At 52.3% G+C, this 15,767-nt stretch overlaps 1 protein-coding gene across 6 annotated transcripts in view; it reads left to right on the plus strand.

Moving 5' to 3' along the window:
• RGS3 (regulator of G protein signaling 3) overlaps positions 1-15,767 on the plus strand; it is a 140,361-nt gene that overhangs the window by 56,513 nt on the left and 68,081 nt on the right. For 5 of the 6 annotated variants that reach the window (XM_086683765.1, XM_025933148.2, XM_086683766.1 and 2 more), the window contains 4 exons: positions 808-847; positions 6,140-6,336; positions 8,848-8,931; positions 14,264-14,375. In XM_086683765.1, the coding sequence (XP_086539891.1) occupies positions 808-847; positions 6,140-6,336; positions 8,848-8,931; positions 14,264-14,375 (433 nt within the window). Of the gene's footprint in view, positions 1-807; positions 848-6,139; positions 6,337-8,847; positions 8,932-12,678; positions 13,783-14,263; positions 14,376-15,767 lie in introns of those variants that run through there. The other variant, XM_086683767.1, reaches the window with a different exon arrangement.

Genomic DNA, 15,767 nt, shown 5'->3' on the forward strand with positions numbered 1-15,767 from the left:
GGAGGAGCCTGCAAGGGGCTGGGAGTGCCAGTGAGGAGGCAGGGTGTGTGTTAACTCTGGCTGCCCCAGGGCTATTCTGGGGGAAAGAGAGCGATGGGTCTTTGTGGTCTCCGGGCACAGATCCAGGGCCAGGGGATGTCATAGGGTGGAAGATTTCACCTCAAAAGAAGGAAGAGCTTTCTGCCAGTCTGGTCTTTTTCTACAGGGGGATGGGCCGCTGTGATAGGGGTGAGCCCCCTGTCAGGGGAGGTGTGAAAGCAGACACTGCCTGATGGCATGATGGGGTGTCGGAGTTCATGCCCCAAAACATTAATCCCGTGAGATACTCTGGGAAAGAAGTGTCTGAGGTCAAATAAGTTTGAGGACTAACCCAAACTCTCCTCCTCTTCTGGACAAGATTCCCCATGTGGATGGAGTAGGTTACTCGAGGCTCTGAGGGTATCCTGCAGTAGAGGACGGTTTAACCCAGCATTTTCGGAATTCCCCTGCTGGTACAGCCGTACGGCAGGCCTCTTAGGGTCCCGCAGTGCCGGTGTTCCCTGGAAGGCACTTCGGGACCAGCCGCCATCCAGAAAGTTGGGGACTCAGCCTAGGGGTTATACTGGATGAAAGCTAAAACCTTGTTCAACCCTAACATTCTAGAAGATTCTGGAATCTCTGATCCCTCCAAGCACCTCCCTCTGCTCCTTAGCCTGGCCTCTGTTTTTCCTCCTTTCCTATCCCCGGGCGGTGGGTGAGCAGCCCGCCTGGTTGGCCCTCCCCGTTCCTGGAGCTGAGCTGATGCGATTCTTCTGTCTTCCTTTGCAGCTGCTGCGGCCTCTGTACCAGGAGGATGCCATCCCCGAAGGTGGGTCTGTCCTCTGCTGCTGTGCCCTCCCAGCCCCAGGGAGATGTGAGGCCAGTTGTAAGATCCCCAGCATACTGACACAGACCGTCTTTCCTCCCCATACCCGCTCTCCCTCACTGAACCAGTGTCTTTCATCCTTGGAGCCTCAGCTGAGAACGAAGAAGGGATCTTCCCACAGCAGCCCAGGAGATAGTGCATTCAACTGGGATTCACTCACTTTTACTGAGCAACCAATATATGTCAGGTGCCACAGGCACCGTGGTCAGGCCTGCGCGGAAGTGGGGCAGGGAGGGCTCAAATCAGAGCTGTGTAGCCGTGAGCAATTCATATTCCCTCAATGAGCCTCGGTTTCTTCATCTATAAAATGGGGCTGATGATTTCCACCTCAGAGGGTTGTCGGGAGGGGCAGTTGTCTGCCCACTGAGAGAGGCTATGCAGAAGATGGCTGTCTTTGAACTCGATAGGTTCTTCTCTTTTGGCCTTTGAATCTGACCCTATCTTTAAAAAAAATTTTTTTTCAATGTTTTTATTTATTTTTGAGAGACAGAGAGAGACAGAGTGTGAGCAGGGGAGGGGCAGAGAGAGAGAGAAAGACACAGAATCTGAAGAGGCTCCAGGCTCTGAGCTGTCAGCACAGAGCCCGACATGGGGCTTGAACTCTTAAGCCGTGAGATCATGGCCTGAGCTGAACTCTGACGCTTAACCCACTGAGCCACCCAGGCGCCCCTGACCCTATCTTTTTTTTAAAGTTTATTTATTTTGAGAGAGGGAGAGAAAGCATGAGTGGGGGAGAGGTGGAGAGAGAGGGAGAGAATCCCAAGCAGGCTCCGCACTGTCAGCACAAAGCTCGACGTGGGACTCGAACCCACAAACCACGAGATCATGACCTGAGTCGAAGTCGGATGCTCAACTGACTGAGCCACCCAGGCGCTGTCCCACCCCCATCCCTATTTTTTAAGATCCAGGGAAAGAAGCTGAGCTCAAAACCAGGGTCTTCTCAGGGTGCCTGGTTGGCTCTGTTGGATAAGTGACCGACTCTTGATTTTGGCTCAGGTCACGATCTCACAGTTTGTGAGTTCGAGCCCTGCATTGGGATTCTGCGAGGAGCCTGCTTGGGATTCTGTCTCCCCCTGTCACAGCCCCTCCCCCACCTCTCAAAATAAATAAATAAACTTAAAAAAATACAAAAAACCCAGGTCCTTCTCCCAGGAAGCCTGAGCTACCAGTCTTGGTGCCGCAGCTGACCGGGCGTTCCTATAGGGAATGTGCCTACTTGCCTGCCAGGGTCCAGCTGACTGGAGTCCAGCTGGTATCTGAAAAGCTGTGACCAGCCTTGCCTGGTGGTCCTATGCTTGAGCCCTTTAGCATCTACGGAATACCTGTTGACTTCCTTCCTTGAGAGGGGCCTTTTCCCAGCCGCTTGCAAACTCGCTTCCTTGCCTCCCTCCCCAACAGCGGCGTGAAGTGGATGCTGGCTCGTAGCAGGTTCTTGGAAAAGTACCCGTGCCTTTCGGGAGGGAAAAGGGCTCCCATCAGGCCTAGAGCTGCTGATGGAAGGCATCTTCATTCTCTCCAGGGTAGGCCATTTGGGTGGGTAGGTCTGGTCTGTTGGAAATGAATCTGCGTTCCTTCTGGAGAGGAGTCTGATAGTTATTCAACACTGAGTTCTTAAAAAGCTTTTAGTCAGCGCATTAGGTTAGAATGGAGATGTCACTGCTAAATGGTGACTTCATTAAGGGCAGGGCCTGGGCCGCCCCATCTCTGAGTCTCCAGTGCCGGACCCAGGGTGTGGCAGACAGCAGGTACTCGGTACAATTTCTGCTGAGTGACTGAGTAAAGGAGAATGACGCTGGCTGGTTGCTTCTAGGGCTGGAAGGCTGGTCACAGAGGAAGGGGGCTGGAGGGGTGTGTTGCCAGCAGTGGGCTGGTGGTGTGGGATTGATTCCTTCTTGACCTCAGAGATGCCTCTTGGTGTCCTCCCAACCTGTATCCACAGATTTAGTGAACCAAGAAGGGCCCGGTCATCAAAGCTGTGGAGAGAGAGAGGGACAAGTAAGGACATGATGACGGTGTTAATAACAACGGTGGCTTTTTGAACGCGTTGTATTAAGAATTGACCTTCCTTCGTTTATTCTCCATGACGATAGTTTTTTTTTGGTATACAAGAACATCTTTTCTCTTTGTCAACCATCAAGTCTTCATGGCCCCAAGTCCTGGAGTTCAGAGGAAGGGGTGAAACTGAACCTTTCCTTAAACACACTTGGGGTTCTCCAGAGGCTGGGGCTGTCACCGCGGTGCCGACTTGTGCTTCCTCCTCTGGTTGGACTGCCCAGGCTCCTTTCATGGGGCAGGATGGAGCCATCCAGAGTTGAACGGGATCTGGTACCCTTCCGAGGCCCAGGGCACTTGCTGCTTGTAGCTGGCATGTTCCCCAGGGCCGCTGGGGCCCTCTCAGCATTGTCCCCTGCCCTTCGAAGGGGCCCAGCCTCAGATTCTCCACTGCCAGAGTGGGATGGCTGCCAGGGCTCGCCTCGGAAGCCAGAGCAAAGCCGAGTAATTACTGTGTTTGGTCAGTGAAGCAGGTGTCCTAGCAAAAAGGGGCGATGTCGGGGCTTGGACCAGAGGATGTTAAGAGGTAGCAGGTGGGAAGTCAAGGGGGTTGACTTTGCAGAGCTCAGCAGCTCAGTTGCAAACTGGACTGTTTTTTTAAAAAAGATAGTTTAGAAAATCCTTTTTGGAGAGCCATGCCCATTTATCACAGGTGATCCAGGGTGTGTGGAGATGGTGCTCCCAGGCATGACTGTTGCATAGGTTGGATTGATCTTGCTTTGTACCATATACTGGCCAGATGTCCCTGGAAAGTCACCCAACCACTCCAGGGCTGTTGCCTGGTCTATAAAATGGGGCTAAGCAGACTTTTCCTACCTGAAGGCAGAGGCATGTCACACGGCTTATTTTTGGCTCTGTAGGCCCAAGGCGAAGGTGCTGTGATGACCCTGTGTGTGCAGCTAGGCTAGGGAAGGGAAGACATAGATTCTTGTACAAGCCTGAGACTGGACCTTCAGGGCCCAGATTTTGGCATCAGCAAATGGTACCCTTTAATTTTGGTCTGTTTTGCCCCAGTCCCTCACTTGTCAGCCCTGTGTGGTTTTGCCTTCTCTGGTCTAGGCTTGGTCATGTTCAGATAGACTGTCTAGTTTCAGATTGACCCTGTGACCTCATTCACAGTATGGTTTGAGGCCCAGCGGCCCTGTCCTAACGCCAGCCCCGATGCGTTTATTATCTGTTGGCTTGGGTTTGTGATAATCCCCTGTGCTCCCCACTCTGGTACCGTTCATGAAACCCTTTCCCTTCAGGCCTGTTGTGAGAGCCCCCCACCAGCCCCCCTTAACAGAGGAGAAAACTCTAGCTCAGAGGAGGAAGGAAACTGTTCAGGGCTGCACAGCCAGAGTCTGGGGGAGCCAGGGCTCAAGTTCAAGTTTCTTGACCAGCTCAAATCCAGTGCAGTTCTTGAGACCCAGGATGGGCTCTTTCAGCAAAGGACACAGACCACCCTGGGGCTGAGGTCCATGGCCAGACCAGAGTAGGAGCTAGCTAACTAGTTCCATGCATCTGTCCCCCTCCCCCACCCTTTCTACTCTTCTCTAAGCCACTCCTCAAAGAGGCAGGAAGTGGTTTAAGTTATTATGGTTTGAGTCCTGCCCCCAAGTTATGGCTGTGATGGGTGGTCACTGTGATGGGGGAGCTGACTTGTTTTTCTCACCCTGCTCGGGGAGAAGGGGCATGCGGTGGGCGGAGGAAATAAGTGTGAAATCTTCCGAACTGAGTTTTTTCCTTTGAGGCCGTGGACCTCGCGTTGGTGGGGAACTTCCCCCAGAGGTAGCTGGGGTCAGACCACCTGTTCGCGCCCTGGCTGCCAGGACAGGGGAGTGGTGGAAATGGACCTGGGTCCTGGGACATGGGCCAGGCATCCAGGTCAGTTGCCCACCAGGCAGCAGGAGCCCCTCGGAGGGGGCCCAGGTGTATGCGGAGCAGGAGGATCTGAAGTTGGCTTCCTACCTGCTCACACCTAAGAATCCCTGACTTTTTAGCTACTCTGTGCTTTGCGCCTCCGCCTGGTGGACAGGGCACGAGAAAGACCTGCTTGCTACCGCTTGCTCCGTTGGGGGTGTATGTCCAGCAGTGTCCCCTGCTGGGCAGCCTTCTGCTCTCTTCCCTGAAGGTGCTTCCTTCTCTCTCTCCTTTTCCTGATTAGAATAATGGTGAGTTGGTGGCCAGCCAGGGTATCTTCTGGCTGCAGTGAAGCCTAGGATTTTCAGCCTGTGGGGCACCTGATTGACTTGCTTTTCCAAGTGGAGGAACCACAACAGCAAGAGCCACAATAAGTTAGCAGCTAACTTTTCTGGTGCACTTACCGGGTTCCAGGCATCATTGTGGGGCTTTACTTGGAGCATCTCATTGAATGCTCACAGCAACCCATTGAACTTGGTAATATTATTGCAGTGGAGGAAAGCAAATCTCTAAGGGTGGGGGAAGCGAGTGGCTAAAGGTCACCAAGCTAGTAAGCAGAGAGGAAAGGGGTCTGGGCACAGCCATGTGGCTTCAGAGCTGACGCTCTTTCCCGAGAACTGGGGCAGCAGGTGCACTGCTCATTGTAGACTGACCTACGTGAGCCAGGCCGTCCCCGCCCCCGTGGCTAATAGAGAGAAGGCTCCCATACAACCTGGGGAAGCCCAGGTTACCACTGGACCTCCAGTCCCTTTGTCCGTGGGACCTGGGGGGCGATGTAACAGGTGAGCTGTGCTGGGCATGTCTAGGGAGCTGTGGGAATGGTGGCGGCAGGGAGAGCACGCATCTGACACACAGGGCAGTCCAACTGACGGATGCTTCTATGTGGGACCGTGGGCCTGGTGAGGTCAGCTCGTCTGATTTTTCAAATAGGAGAGGTTTCCCAATTTTGAAAAGTATGAGGCCAAACTGGTAAGTCTGATTCGGATTCTGGACACTGGACGGTGCCCCTAGCCTAGCTGGTGGTTGCCAGCTCCATCTGAGTCCTGGAGTCGCTTGTTTATGTGTAACTCCCATTAGAGTGTGAGGGAACTCCTTGAGGCCTGAGGCCCCGCTCTGTTCCCAGTACCTTGCATAGGGCCCTGCATGTAGCATATGCTCAGTAAATACTGATGGACTGGCTGAGTCTGTGTTCCCCGTTTCTGTGGAAAGGATGTCTTTGCAGGTGATGCAGCGATGCCTTTGGGTAGAAATGGCTCATGGTCCCCCATTTCTGTTCCACAGAATCAGGTGGTCCCAGTAAAGGGAAGTCCTACACGGGCCTGGGGAAGAAGTCCCGGCTGATGAAGACAGTGCAGACCATGAAGGGCCATGGGAACTACCAGAACTGCCCGGTCATGAGGCCGCACACCCCACACTCAAGCTATGGCACCTATGTCACCCTGGCCCCCAAGGTCCTGGTGTTCCCGGTCTTTGTTCAGGTGAGCTAGTAGCTGGCCCCATGGGCTCCCTCAGGAGATGAGAAAGAGGAGGGTCCTTCGCCCCAGGGTTCGGGGATGGTGCCTCGTTCCAGGAGGGTCCCCTTTGGGGAAAGAAGAGTGCAGGTGCTCAGGATTCTAGGGGTTATACTGAGGGGGCAGAGGTCTCCAGGAGGGTGGGGGCGGGGAAGCTGAGCACCAGGAGGATTTTCTCCCTGCTCCCTTTCCTGACTTTTCCTTTCTCTGGGGCCAGGGCAGGCACACTCCAGCTATCTGTTGCATTGTCACGGGGCCTGTTTGCTGAGGCTTCTGCTTTCTGGCTCATCCAGTGGTTTGTTGTTTGGAAATGGCCAAGGGAGAGCCTTGAGGTCTGGCATCTTGTCTGGCCTCCTTGGTCTTCACAAACGTGCCTGGCCAGGATTCCAGGATTCGCTGGTGGCCCAAGATTCATTTACATCTCCCCTCTCCTGCTTCTCCCTCTGCTTCTTCCTTCTCTTCCTCCCTATTTCCAAACCTTCGTGTCTTCCACCACCCAGACACCAGCAGTGTGAACATTTAGGTGTCTTGTGTGTGTGCATATACGCGTTTCAGAAAGAAAGCTAAACCGATCTCATTGCACATTTTTCTATCCTTCTGCCTTTTTTAAATGAAAATCGTAGCACAGACATTTCCCACATCACTAAATTCTCTCTGAGCCTTTCTTTTGAGGTGATTGCACACTATTCTATTCTCTGGCCATACCATCTTTCTTTAACTGGTTCTCTACTTGGATATTCTTCCGTTTACTTCCTTTGCTATTGGAAACAACTCTGTGATGAAAGTCCTTGCCTGTGACCTGCCCCTCAGATTATTTTCCGTGGAAGAGATCTTTAGAAGTGAAATGACAGGGTCATGGCTCATAAACATTTTAAAGACTCTTTATATATATTGACAAATTGCTTTCTAGAAAGATTGTGTTAGTTGGTCCTCTTCATCAGCAAGATAGAGATGACATAGACCCAAGGGCTTCTTTTTCATTTTTGTTTTTGTTTTTTTGGAGAGGGAGAGAGAGAGAGAGAGTGAGAGCAGGGGAGCGGTAGAGGGAAATACAATCTCAAGCAGGCTCCAGGCTCAGCACGGACCCCAATGCGGGCTCGATCCCATGACCGTGGGATCATGACCTGAGCTGAAATCAAGAATCGGATGCCCAACTGACTGAACCACCCAGGCGCCCCAACCCTCCCACCCCAAGGGCCTCATTTCTGACCATGCGTTCCTTCTCTGGTCTCCCTGGCATCCCATTCCGGGACTGTCGCTGTCCAGTGGACGTTAGAACTCACACTTTGTCAGGATGCACCACATCACTGGCAGGTGACCTACCTCTTCCCAGATGACTCCTGCCTTTTCTTTTCATTTTTTCTCTTTCTCAGGATGGAACCACCAAGGTCTTGGCATCCACAGGGATTCTTTTTCACTTTCATTTTAAGATCTTTGTTAAAAAATTTAAAATTCGTTTTCAAAACATTATAACAACTTTTAAATTGTAAAGTATACAAGTCAACGCGTGAACCAGTATAGTAACGAATAATTGCAAAGCAGGTGTCCACGAAGGGACAGCTACAGGCCGTTGCTGCCACTGCAGAGGCTGCACATGTCTCTTCCTGATCGTAGTGCCTGACTCCACACTAGTCATTTCCTGGCTCTCCCTTCCTTTTACCATCTACGTGTGCTTTCCCAGGTCACATGTTTTGTTTGGCCTCTTCTGGGGCCTTGCTTCTTCTGCCTCACGTTCCTTGTGAGATCCATCCAGGTTGTTGTGTATAGATGACATTTGTCCCATTATCTTTCTTCCATCACCTTGCTTGGTTCAGGTAACTCGGAAGCCACATTATGAATATACATTCACAGAGAATAAGTCCTGCTGGGTAATCCAGATCTTAGGGAGCTTTCTCTGGGCTGGGCAAAGGGCTCCTCAGTGGGTATGAGGCAGGATGCTGGGGTGGGTAGGAATTTTGGGTGGGAATTGGTCCCTGGGGACTGATGGCTGCAAAGGAGTCCGTTAACTCAAGCAGGGACTGGCCTGGCTCTGAAGGGACTTAAGTGACCAAATCTGGCATGAGGCTCTCAGGAAGGTGTCCTGAGAGCCTGGGCCTGGCAGCAGGGACTTTCCCATGAGGACTGAACGGGACAGATGGAGGAGAGTGGGGCCTGGCAGGGCCCTGGAGCCCAGTGTAGTCAGGGAGCCGGGGGAAGGATTGCGAGGGCTTAAACATGTGGTCGGACTTCCTGCCACAGTGTGGCTCTTACAGTGAGGCTTGGTGGGGAGGGTGGCAGCACCAGTTCCGCTCAGGACAAGAGCATCTGTCTTTCTGTTTCCACCTGTGTGTGAGGGGGCGTCTGGGCTCCCAGGGTGGGGGGAGGCTGGAGGCTTCTCGTTGTCAGTTGAGAGGGTTCTCTGTGGCTGGCTCTGGCAAGCTGCCTCTCCCCACACCCCATCTCCGTTGGACTTCTCTGAACTGCCCACATTGTTTTCAGCCTTTAGATCTCTGTAACCCTGCCCGGACACTCCTGTTGTCTGAGGAGCTGCTGCTGTATGAGGGGAGGAACAAGGCTGTCGAGGTAAGCCTCACACACCTGTTTGCCGGGTGGGGTTTCACCAGCATCCTCCAGGCCCCTAACTTTTCTCTTCCTGGTGGTCTTAGAATTGTACAGTCTCAGGATAGAAAAATCCTGAAGTCTTCCACCCTTCTCCCCTTCCATCCCCCTCCTTACCGAATGGCTACCCAGCTTTTGCTTGTACATCTCCAGCGATGGGGAACTCACTACCTCTCAAAGCTGTCTGGTTCATCTTTGATGGTTAGAAAGTTTTCCAACCCCTCAAGACATCCCATTGTTTATGCCAACTTCCCCCAAGGAGCAGGAGAGATGGCAGTTCACCCCAGCTGTGATGAATGACTTTGTAGGTAAGAAGATGAGAGCTGTTAGTCAAAGAGGATTTTTGAAGGAGCATCACTTACTCAGGTTTTCTGGGTCCGTACTAACCCAAATCCCAAATCCTCTGGGCTCCAGCTCTGCCAGCCGAGGCCTGGGTGTGGAGATCATGCCATTCTTCCTGGGAGCCGGCCTCTGCTTATCTCTAACTGGGGGAATCTCCCTCCCCGACACAATCCCCAGAGCCAGCTCAGTCCTGTGAAGTCTGTGTGGCACAGAAGTTGGAGCCCTGGAATCTGACTGGACTACCTGGGGCTTGCTGTTCATCAGGCCGGCAGTGGGGCTTGGCTGAGCCGAGTGACAGCTTGGGGTGGTAGAATGATCAGGAAACTTGGAGGAGGCAGGAAGCATATAGCCAGCTCCTGTTCTGCTGCTGGCTGGCTCGTGACTTCTCCGTCCTCCCTCCCTGCCCTCATCTGAACAGTGAGGGTGTGTGTATTAGAGGCAGCTGTGGTTGGCTGGTCTCTAAGGGCCTGTTCAACCTCAGCATTCTGGCATTCTGGGACATTATGTGTAATTGTGGCTAAGCAGGAGGCTGCTTGTGTGTGTGTGTGTGTGTGTGTATGTGTTCAACAAGGGGACCAGAACTCATATGTTCCAAATGAGCGTTTTCTTTTTCACGGGAACTCCCTGGGGAGACTACATGCTTATTTCTCCCACACGGGCTTTGAGCTTCCTCATGGGGACCTTTCTTAGGAACCTTTGCATATCTTCTGAATTGCGTGTGAGAGAGTAAAACTTCGTCTTGGTGAGGGGGGATTTGAGTTTTAGAAACAAGAAGTCACTTGGAACTGTGCTTGGTGAGTAAGTGTGGTGGAGCTAAGTCAGGTGGCCAACGGTCAGAAAGTGAGGTGTGGCTGTAAATCCACAAGACCCAGAGGAAGGCAGAAATGACAGTCATCCTGAAATACACACGTATGTCTGGATTTGCTCTCTTGTTTGTCCTCTTGCCATTAGGTGCTCAAACACTGAGCACTTACTGTGTATTCTCACTGTGCACGCATTTTACATAGTAGATCTTAAATTAGCTCTTGCAGTATCCTCTTGAGAGGTGCAGTTGTCCCCATTCTACAGATGAGGAAGCTGAGGCTCTAGGGAGATTTACTGGAACTCAAGGGTCTCTGCTCTCTGGCTCAGCAGCACTTTCATGATCCCATGCTGCCTCCGGCACGTTTGTTTAAAAACAGACTGGCAAGCACATGGTTGGAGCCACAGTCTGATTATAGTCACAGTTTGTCCAGAAAAATCTTTGTCTACTGAATCTTTGGTGCCTTAGAGCTCAGAGATCCCTTTTGAAGATTGAAAGAAGCGATACAAAGACAAGTAAAATAAATATATGTCTTTTTCATGAAATATGCTAGGAAGCAAATACATGGATCTTGGTATCTTCAGGTCAAAAGTCTAAACCAATTCAAGAGGGGCTTGGATAAGTTTGTAGAATTGCAGCATTGATTGGGCCCTCAGGAGTTGCCCGTTCTGATGGCTTCCCTGTAACTTTCCAGCTGATGGCTTTCCAGCCAGTTTTGGATCTGTAGAGGCAGCCTCTCCAGGCATGGGTTATGTTCCTGGAAAGTGCTAGATTGTAGAGAGTTCTCCCTTGCCCTCACGTTTATTCCTGGCATGTTCCTCCTTGTTCTTCCCATCTCTTCTCCAAGCGTCCTCCTGTGTGCTAATGTCTGTGAGCTGATGCAGTATTGCACTGAGCTGCCCCCATCATACCTCCTCCCAGAAGTCACACGCTTGATTAATGGGCCCTGAGATCAAATCAGCCTTCTGGAGTAGCCTCGCTTACACGTTCAAACAAGAGCTGTTGAGCATCTACTGTGTGGTCAGGCCCTGTGCTAGAGGTCACAGGGGCACAGGATTGACACACCCTCACTTTATGCACTGACTCACTGAGTTTACCATTAACTAAGGCACCGAGGTCTTTTCGGCAAACCCTGCCTTTAGGCAAGATCTCCAGAGAAAACTTGATTAGGGCTGCTTGGGAGAAGTGACCCTCCAAGTCGCAAGGATTTCCTAACCAAGCAATCTCTCAACCCTTGACCCTTTGGGAAAACAGATGTGCCCTTGGAACCTGTGTGGGGAAGACGCCTGGCAGCCCCCCTGGCCTTTTGTGGAAGGCAGTGGGGTAATTGGGCCGTGGAAATGGGCATCACTCCACCGTGGGTTCTGTTGGAGGAAGGCCAGCGCGGTGCTGGTGACCTGGGAGAGAGGCCCACCTGCCCTCCCCTGGCACGCTTGCCCCTCTGCCCTGCCTCCTGCTGTGTGCCAGCTCTGTCCTTTCCCTGACCCGACCTTTGGGGAAATTCTTCATTCATGCCTTAATCACTTCCTGTCTAGACCACATTCTCAGCTCTGGGAATCAGGGCCAGAGTAGTGGCCTGGAGCTTTCTCACCTTGCCTGTGGTTCTTCTCCCGTTGCCGTCCACCCAGCTCTCTCAGAGCCTGGGACATTTTTTGACTTATTAGGTTCCTGACAGACCACCTCCTCCGACCCTTCCCCGACCAGCTTCCCCATGGGTCTGGAGGTGACTGCCAGGTTTCTTTGTAGTGGGAAAGCCTCTAGGTTTGCTCAGAGAATCAGCCCCTCAGATCCTTCTCAGCTCTTAGATCATCTTCTTCCCCTCCCTTGACTTCAGTTTTGGTCTCCTTTGCTTTTCTGTTTTGGTCTCTGTTTGGATTCTTTCACATTCAGGGGCAGGACAGCTGTAGGCATATTGCTACCTCTCCGTATAGTGAAAGCTTTGGGGTCAGCTAGACCTCGGCAATGGCCCTAGCTGTGTGGCCTTGGACAGGTCACTTAACCTCTCTGAGCTGCAGGGTCCTCATCTATAAATAAAGGCAGTCATGTTATTTACAAGTGAAAACGCACTGAGCAGAAAGAAAGAACTGAACAGATGGGAGCTTCTTTTGGGCTGTGGTGGGTCAGGACTATGGTCTGGAAGGGGGCTGGAAAGAGTCACTTCCAGGATCCCTCCCAGCCCAGGGTTCCTGAGCTCTTGTATTTGGCCCCCATTGGAGAAGCTGGAGCCACTGGGAGCCTCCTGTTCAAGGACACCCCTATTGTCTCTGTGACCCAGATGCCTTCAAATGTCTGTTTGCACTGTGCTCAAGAAGCCAAGAGGTCCTTTGAAAAATATTTATATATTTTTAATGTTTATTTATTTTTGAGACAGAGGGAGACAGAGTGCGAGTGGGGGAGGGACATAGAGAGAGGGAGACACAGAATCTGAAACAGGCTCCGGGCTCTGAGCTGTCAGCACAGAGCCCGATGCGGGGCTCGAACTCACAGACTGTGAGATCATGACCTGAGCCGAAGTTGGATGCCCAACCGACTGAGCCACCCAGGCGCCCCTATATATTTTTAAATCTCGAAAGTAATAGACTCTCTTGCAATACAGTGCAAATTAAACAGAAATGTATGAAATTCTACTCCCCAGAGTGAAGAGTGTGGTGGTGAGTATTTTAGACAAAAGTACAAATTGACAGTTCCATTTTACAAGATTGGACTAAACTGGAGGCATTCTTGCACGTTGCACTATTTGACTTACATAGTGCAGGGTGGGCACTCTGCCCACGCAATTTCTGCCCGGACAGCTTTCCTTTATTCTTTTCACAGTTGCATACAATTCTACCATGGGAAGGGGGGAATAATTTATTTTATCCACCCTCTCTTGATGGGCATCTGTGTTCTTTACTTTTTTATTACAAAGATGCTGCTGAGAATATCCTTCTGGTTTCACATTAATATATCCTCGTAAGTATTTCTGTAGGAGAGGGCATCAGAGGTGGAGCTGTTAGGTCTGTTAACAGTCTGATAGCTAAATGTCAACATGTTGACTGTTTAAACTCCAGCAACCATCCAGTACACGCTGGCTGTGGCCTTCGGGGATGCATGCAAAGCCCTCTGGCTGACTCTTCTTACCCCATGAGAAGTGACATGTCAGGTTGTGACACCTCCAAGGGAAGTTCACATAACTAATAATATTTTGTCCTCTTCGGAGAATGTAAAATTGGATCTTTATTGCTTTTAACTAAAGGCCACTGCAGGATTTACGAAACAGAGAGCAGTGTAATCTTCAGTGGCATTTGGGGATCAAGTGGGTTTTTTTTAGCATGAAACTATGCTGAGCATGCCTGTTGGTTTACCTATAATGTCTAAAAATAGCTTCCTCCTTTATTTTTGGAGCAGCTAGTGCATAAAAAAGAGATAAAAGTTCCATACATGTCTGTACTGGTGCGTAAGTAACTGGCTTTTTCTTGAACCGATTATGCATTAATGCAGTTAAAATTATCCGCGAGGAATGTGACAGCAAGGACTCACATTGCATGATGCTTCGATTCACAGTCTACACAGGGCTCGTGAAAGAAGCCTGTGAGGGACCTGGGCAGGGGCTGTCCCGTGTCTATATGGATGACCAAACCGAAGCTGAGGGTTCAGGGACCCTAACCAAGTTTTCACGGCTCCTGAGTCGGGTAGGAGCCTCAGGACTTCTGATTCCAAGTGCACTGTGCTCTTTCAGCCAGACGTTTAGAGGAGAATCCGAGCAAATGTGCAAATATCCCTCAGCTCACGGGTGGCTCCAAGCCAGCAGTGAGCCAGTGGCACTGGGCTGGAGATTCCAGGGGGGCGGTTAGGCAGAAAGATGGCCTGGGGGTGGGGGGGTGTTGGGCTGTGGAGACACCTGCAGGGGCCATCTGCCACCAAAGGTGAGGGTCTTGTGTTATGCTGTTTTCCCCACTATAAGGACTGGGGGTGTAGAACACCGTAGAGAGAAGGGGAAGTCTGATTGTGGATCAGGTGTCTGCCTTTGGCCGACGCCACACTGAGAGTCTGATATAGTCTGCTTCTGCCCGAGATGACAAGGACCCCTTGCCCAGACGTCCTGGGGAGGCTGTGGCTCCTGGCCTCTGGGACAGCAGAACAGCCGCTTGTGTTTGCTCCTTCACGATGCAGGTGACGCTATTTGCCTACTCGGATCTGCTGCTCTTCACCAAGGAAGATGAGCCGGGCCGCTGCAACGTCCTGAGGAACCCCCTCTACCTCCAGAGTGTGAAGCTGCAGGAAGGTAGGTGTGGACCCGAGATGCCCCGGACTCCCTCCCACTTGCCCCGAGCTCCACTACTCTGGGTGGCACGGATGCCCAGCTCGGATCAGTGCCTCCGACAGTGGGGCTGCCAGCCAGCCACGGGGCATCTGAGCATGTGTAGTCGGGTCAGGCCCTGCCCCCAGGCCGCCAGGCTCTCCGACACCTGCCTTCCATTCTAGGCTGTACCGTACCCCCGGAGCTTTGCTGGGAGGTTTCTGTCCCGGGCACGTTTCAGGGAGGCCGTGGAGTGGAGTGGGAAGAGCTTTGGACTCAGACAGACCTGTGTTTAAACCTGGGTCCTGCCCCTCACCACCTGTGACCTTGGGCAAGTTTTACTCAACCTCTTTGAGCCTGTTGCCTCACATGCAAGTGGGGCCACCAGTAGGTTGCTGTGAAGATTAAGTTAGGTCAGGGGCGTCTGGGTGGCTCAGTGGATTAAGCATCTGACTTCGGCTCAGGTCACGATCTCATGGTTTGTGGGTTTGAGCCCCATGTCGGGCTCTGTGCTGACAGCTCAGAGCCTGGAGCCTGCTTCAGATTCCGTGTCTCCCTCTCTCTGCCCCTCCCCTGCTCATGCACATGCGCTCTCTCTCTCTCTCAAAAATAAATAAAACTTAAAAAAAAAAAGATTACATTAGGTCATACGCAGAATGCCCGGCCCACGCCAGGTGCCCAGGCCGTGCTAGCTGCCGCCCCCACTCCCCACACAGAACCCCGATGGGCGTGCCCCACTCCGTCGCCACCCAGCTGCGTCGCCCAGGCCAGAGCCCCAGGAGCAGGGAGCGCGTGGGAGCATGACGCGAACGTCTCCCGCAAACTTTCCACTCCGAGGAAGAGGGGAAGGGGAAGCCAGCTGGGAGTATCTGTTGAGCGATTTGGTTTGGCGCCTGAAGTCTCTGCCGAAAGGGGCTCGATTTCCTCTCGCAGATTATGAAAACAACAACAGACCTGTTTGAGTATGGGCGACAGGGGCAGGGAGGAAAATATTACCCAGCGAAAGAATTCTGTTTTGACGGGTTTTGCTCCAGGAAAACTTCCTGCCCGTTTGCAGACCTGTCCTGTGTTCCTGTGTGTTCGGCGCCCCCACTGTTCTTCCTCCTTAGAAACCCAGGGGGTGTGAGAACCTCCACTCGGGCTGCCCCGCTCAGGAAGTCGCTCACAACTTCTCCTTCTCTGTCTCGAGCTTTCTGCTGCCCACTGCCCAGGGCAGTCCCTGAGGGGGGACAAAAAGCAAGTAGCCTCTCCCGGGCAGCCCTTCCCTTGGGGCGGCTGGGCCTGACCAAGGAGGTGAGGAGCGACCCTCTGAGCAAGTTCTGCTGGGACCCTGGCTCCCCAGTGCCCACGGGCAGGGGCAGGTGAGAGCTACAGTGG

This window comes from Puma concolor, chromosome D4, assembly GCF_028749965.1.
Source record: "Puma concolor isolate L17-30 chromosome D4, mPumCon1.1.hap2, whole genome shotgun sequence".
Lineage (NCBI taxonomy): Eukaryota > Metazoa > Chordata > Mammalia > Carnivora > Felidae > Puma > Puma concolor.